Here is a 5,000-nt window from a genome sequence, read left to right as displayed (position 1 = left end):
AAGACATTAGTAGTAAACATTTACTATACCTAGTGTAAAGAGAAATGATCTGACTGCATGTTTTAAAATGGACAAAGGAGTGTTGAATCTTTAATAGCAGTCTCTACCTAAGGAAAAGACATAGTCATATGAGAAGATACACATGTTATATAATTGTATTAAATAGATATAGTGCTGAGTGAACAAAAGATATATGCAGTGAAGATAGCATAAAATGATATGTTGAAGAAGCATAGCACACAACTATGTCAATGACTTAACAGCATAATATATCTTTTAAATTGACAGTTTGAAGAAAAGGAAAAATATATTCTAAAAAAGTACATGTTCATCAAACAACCAAACTCCTCATAATGAATATATGGAATATATCATTAACATTTGAGCCTGGGATCTCTCTATCATTGATGATAGTTACTCTACATTAAATACCAATTATCTTATAGCAAACAGTACAAAATCTACTCACAGAAAATTAAACGAGAAGTCAGATAAAATTACAGGCTCTTATGCAGTCTACAGAGTACTTATTACATATCAAAAAATGCTTAAAATCTTAATTCTGACATCACTATGGGAATGCAGCAAAATCTGTCATAAAAACACTGAAAGCTATGATCAAAATAATAACAGTTAGCAAGGAGGAAAGTGTGCATGTCATAAAAGAAAATGGGACAACAGCCACAGTACCAAGGATTGATACAAAACATCAACAATAAAATAAATCTAATAAACAAAAACAAGACAGGCAATACAATACTCATGTAAATAAGGAGAAATGTGTAGTTCACTTTGAAAGTGAATTATATGGACATCATCAACCAGCTCAAACAAGCAGGAACCTTACACCACCCAACAAAACTACACCACTATTATTGATATAAAAAGCTTTCGGGAAAAGGAATCAAGTAAAACTGGAATACCCTCTACAGACTTCCAGGGGGATTTTCAACAAATTTCCTTTCCAACCCAGTACAATGGCAATCTACAGTTATTACTGCAATTTAGTAATGAACTATTCATCATCATATTACAGCAATGTAAACAGCATACATTTTGACTGCTGCTAATTACTGCATCCAATAAGAAATTCTAACACTTTCCTACAGTCACACTTGCCTATTCCTGTTGAGTGCCGTCTTATGATATACCTCCCTGAAGAAGATTCTGGCACTTCCAGGTGAGTGCCGTAATTTGGCCCCATTGGAGGGTGAAGGAGGTGAGATGGAGAGGGAGTGCTGAGTGAGCGCATCCTTGCCATTTCTGGCTCCGAGGAGTGCGGCACAGGACCCGTATACGATCGTTTTAACCCACTCGACAGAAGATCCATAAAACCTTGAGCATACGAGTTCCATTAAGATATCTATATTTCTTCAATTCAACCTCTTGTATAAAAAAGGACAATCATCTCTTTTCAGAATCAATACCATCACTACAAAAAAGAGAGAAAAGAAAAACTCCCTCTTCAAAAAATGCTTTGCAGGTTTGCCGATGACTGGGAGAAGCAACCAAAGTTCACCAAATTTTTGTCTTCTTCAGGTCACAGTTTGGGAAAGTACACTGCAAATTCTTGTTTTTGTGAGAGAATTCATTTGCAGTGTGCATCATCATTCCATATCAAAGGAAATGTATCTATTGTTTATAAGATTAATAAAAGCAAAGACAAGTGAAAGCAATCTCTGTCTTAAGGAGAAGTCCTGTCTACACTTTAGCCTGAGCTTCCATCTTCATGGAACTCCTTCATAACAGTTCTGGGGAAGACTTTACAGCCACTTACCAACCGAACTGCATTTTAAAATATTCAACTCTACTACAACATTCAGTAGACATAGTGTATTACAAAATTGAGAAAAAAAAGGGAAAAGGAAGACAAATTAATAAAACATGTGTTGTCATGCTACTTGTAAACATGCCCTATTCTGCACTCATGCATAAGCTACCATAAATGTACAATCCACAATATTCAAAACAATATCATTATGTAAAAATAAAATTCATCTTTAGACACAAAAAATCAATAGTGATTGTAAGAGTGAGAATGTAGTCCCAAGAAATTAATGTCAGATATAACTTGCAAAATCTGTGCTAGTTAACAGGCACTAAAAATAATAAAATGATATTGGTGAACTTGCATCAGTTGCTCAAAAAAGCCACATACCCATCTAAAACCAAATTAATAATCTAAGGAAAATGAAACCAATTCAGAACCAATGTCCATGTGATTGTCTTCTCAAGAATATATATCATATAAAGATAGCATACCAGCAACCCATAAAACAGATTAGGTTTCAATTCAATTTTACTCCACCCTGAAAAAAGCTGAAAGAAGGCTATATAAGATGCACTAACTCAACCTTTAGTGTAGTTTCACTTGTATATTAGAAACATAACATGATGTTAGTGTAATTTTGTTAACTCATCACTGAATGATTTCCGTCTGCAGTAATTCATAAGAGATTATAAGATAAAATACCATGCAAGCCTGTGCACTTCTTTGTAAATTAGTTCTAATTTTGTCTGTATATATGTCCTTCTGTGTTGGAAAAAAATCAACTTTCCTTTTCCCTATACAATTTCAATAAAAATATTTATGATCTGCATTCAGAAGATTTTTTTTAAAAAGGAAAAAAAAAAAAAGAAAAAAAAATCTAAAATCCATCCATAAACAAGACAATGAATTTCTGGAGACTAAATTAACAATGATAAACTTCATGCACCACAAGTGCAAACTACAATATACAGACAATCATGAGAATCAGTAACTAAATGGAAGAATCATCATCTAATTTGACCACGCTTCTCATATCTCTTATCAGTTATTCTGTGCACTAGTGCTGGTAGGCCACATTTTTTCTTACCCCCTGCTCCTTTTGTTATTTTGGAAAAGAAATATATCATGGCATACAAATTAATATTTCAATCATCTGGGAAATTACACTAACAATGTTTTGTTATTGATAACTTCTTTACACACATAAAAAAATCTATATTGTATGGGACAAATTCCATCCAAATGCACCTGAAAGTTTTTTCCATTACCCTAACTATGGATATATAAAATATATATATATATATATAATAAGTACATAATAAAAAAAAAAATTTTGACATCTCTTGCTTGTACTCACTTTTAGAGGAAGAATGATTGCGACCAATTTCAGCCAAGCTGCGGATGAGCGGCAGACGGGACATATTCCCATTCTCTTTGTGTTTCTGCTTCTCATACAGATGCTTATGCCTCCGCAAGAGAGCATCACGGAACTGTCAAACACCAAACGTCTTGTTTAGAAACAAATTTTAAAAATCAATTATTATCAGTGTCTTTAAAGGGAACACAAATCCTTTTTCTGTATCACATAACTTTTAGCAACTTATGCCTGGTATGTTCAAATAATATTTTAAGAAATTAATTTATAGTTGCAATAGAAAAAAATACACATGAAAAAGAAACACTATCAACTTTTGTATATTCTCCATATCAGGATCATCTATATAAAATATCTTTTGATTCTTAAAAATCAGTTTTCAAGACATACTGATGAATCTAAAAAGCATATTGAAATAAAGGTTAGAAAATAAAAGTTGTATGAAACCAAGGAGAGCATGTAGCACAAGAAACAGAAGATAAGGAGAAAGAAAACATAAAAGAAAATAAAAATCAACATGTCATTAACACTTGTTCCCTGCAAATATTTACATACTTTTTCCCTTCCATTAAGAGGTAGCTGCCCCTGATTAATCATGTTGTCAAGAACAAGGTCTGCAATGGTGTCCAGACTTGAGGCATCCATATCGAGGATGACTGTTCCATTGAGAAGGAAAGATCGAAGTTCGAAAAGTGAATGGAGGGAGAGTGTTGCCACATGAGGTTTGGACCATCGTTCTCCTCCTTCTTCTACATCCTCCTCAAACTTGATCCATCTGCAAAAATGAAAGCATGGCTTGAATTTTAAAAAAGGCATGAGAGAGAGATCCATTGTATATATACAGATAAATATAAATAAACACATATATATGGTAGGCATATATATCTATCAAATAGTGATACCGCAAGAGACTCGGCCTGCTCTGCCCTCCTACCTTGCTGTTTCCTTCCACTCCAATTCTCCACCTTCCATCTCAATGAGAGTCTCCATCTCACTGAAGAGGGGATGGCTATCATGTGTGCCATCTCCATCATCATCTTCTCCAAGAATAAACTGCACCCTCTGGCTTGGGGGAGTCACTGAAGGAAATAGGTAGTAGTGTATATGATGTAACATTGATTACCTCTAAATCTATTATGATTATAATGGGCAGATACATAATGAAATGTGATGTATATCAGCTATTCTTAAGTATACTATATATGCAATAAAGTTGAAATAGTCAATGAAATATCAACAAATAAGGTAATTCAGAATAATAAAAAAGCTCAATGTAAATGCAAAAACACACATATACAACCAAGAACACAACAGAAAAAACAGACAAGTTTAGGATAAGATGGTACAATTCTTATTAAATTAAACAAATTAAGCATACTGTTCTCTTTACAGTAGTGTGAGAATAGTTTAAGCAGACCATCCATTCCTAAAGTTGTCACAATAGAATTGACAACTGTTAAAAAATGAAGTACACTTCAATTAATCTCATAGCAGTGTAAAATTATATCCACACCATTCCTGCTTTGTGGTATCTGGTCTGAGATACTCAAATATTTAGTAAATAAATTTAAACTACTGGTATTTGGTACACATACACAGATGATTTAATTAAATTTGCATGTGAGAGAGAATAAATGTACTATTAAAAGGCCACTACATCATTTTGCTGGGTATTTTCATCAAACTAAAAATTCAATAAAAACCTCAAGGAAGTAGAAGGGATCAATCTCATCAATAGGGTACCCTGTGGCATTTATATTCATTTATGGTAAATCTCCATGCAATATGTCAGTCAGAAATGCACTCCTATGTTCAGAGAGCTTCCAGTCCCTTACGTCACATCTACATTCATTA

At 33.4% G+C, this 5,000-nt stretch overlaps 1 protein-coding gene across 1 annotated transcript in view; it reads right to left on the bottom strand.

Moving 5' to 3' along the window:
- Positions 1-5,000, bottom strand: part of Ndae1 (Na[+]-driven anion exchanger 1) — a gene marked incomplete in the record, with an annotated part of 70,744 nt that overhangs the window by 53,743 nt on the left and 12,001 nt on the right. Inside the window, 3 exon segments of the mRNA XM_070129075.1 lie at positions 3,129-3,261; positions 3,702-3,921; positions 4,081-4,225. Of these exon segments, the coding sequence (XP_069985176.1) occupies positions 3,129-3,261; positions 3,702-3,921; positions 4,081-4,225 (498 nt within the window).

This window comes from Penaeus vannamei, chromosome 13 (assembly GCF_042767895.1).
Source record: "Penaeus vannamei isolate JL-2024 chromosome 13, ASM4276789v1, whole genome shotgun sequence".
NCBI lineage: Eukaryota > Metazoa > Arthropoda > Malacostraca > Decapoda > Penaeidae > Penaeus > Penaeus vannamei.
Note: the sequence above shows the minus strand (reverse complement) of the source record. Positions and strands in the feature narration are given on the sequence as shown.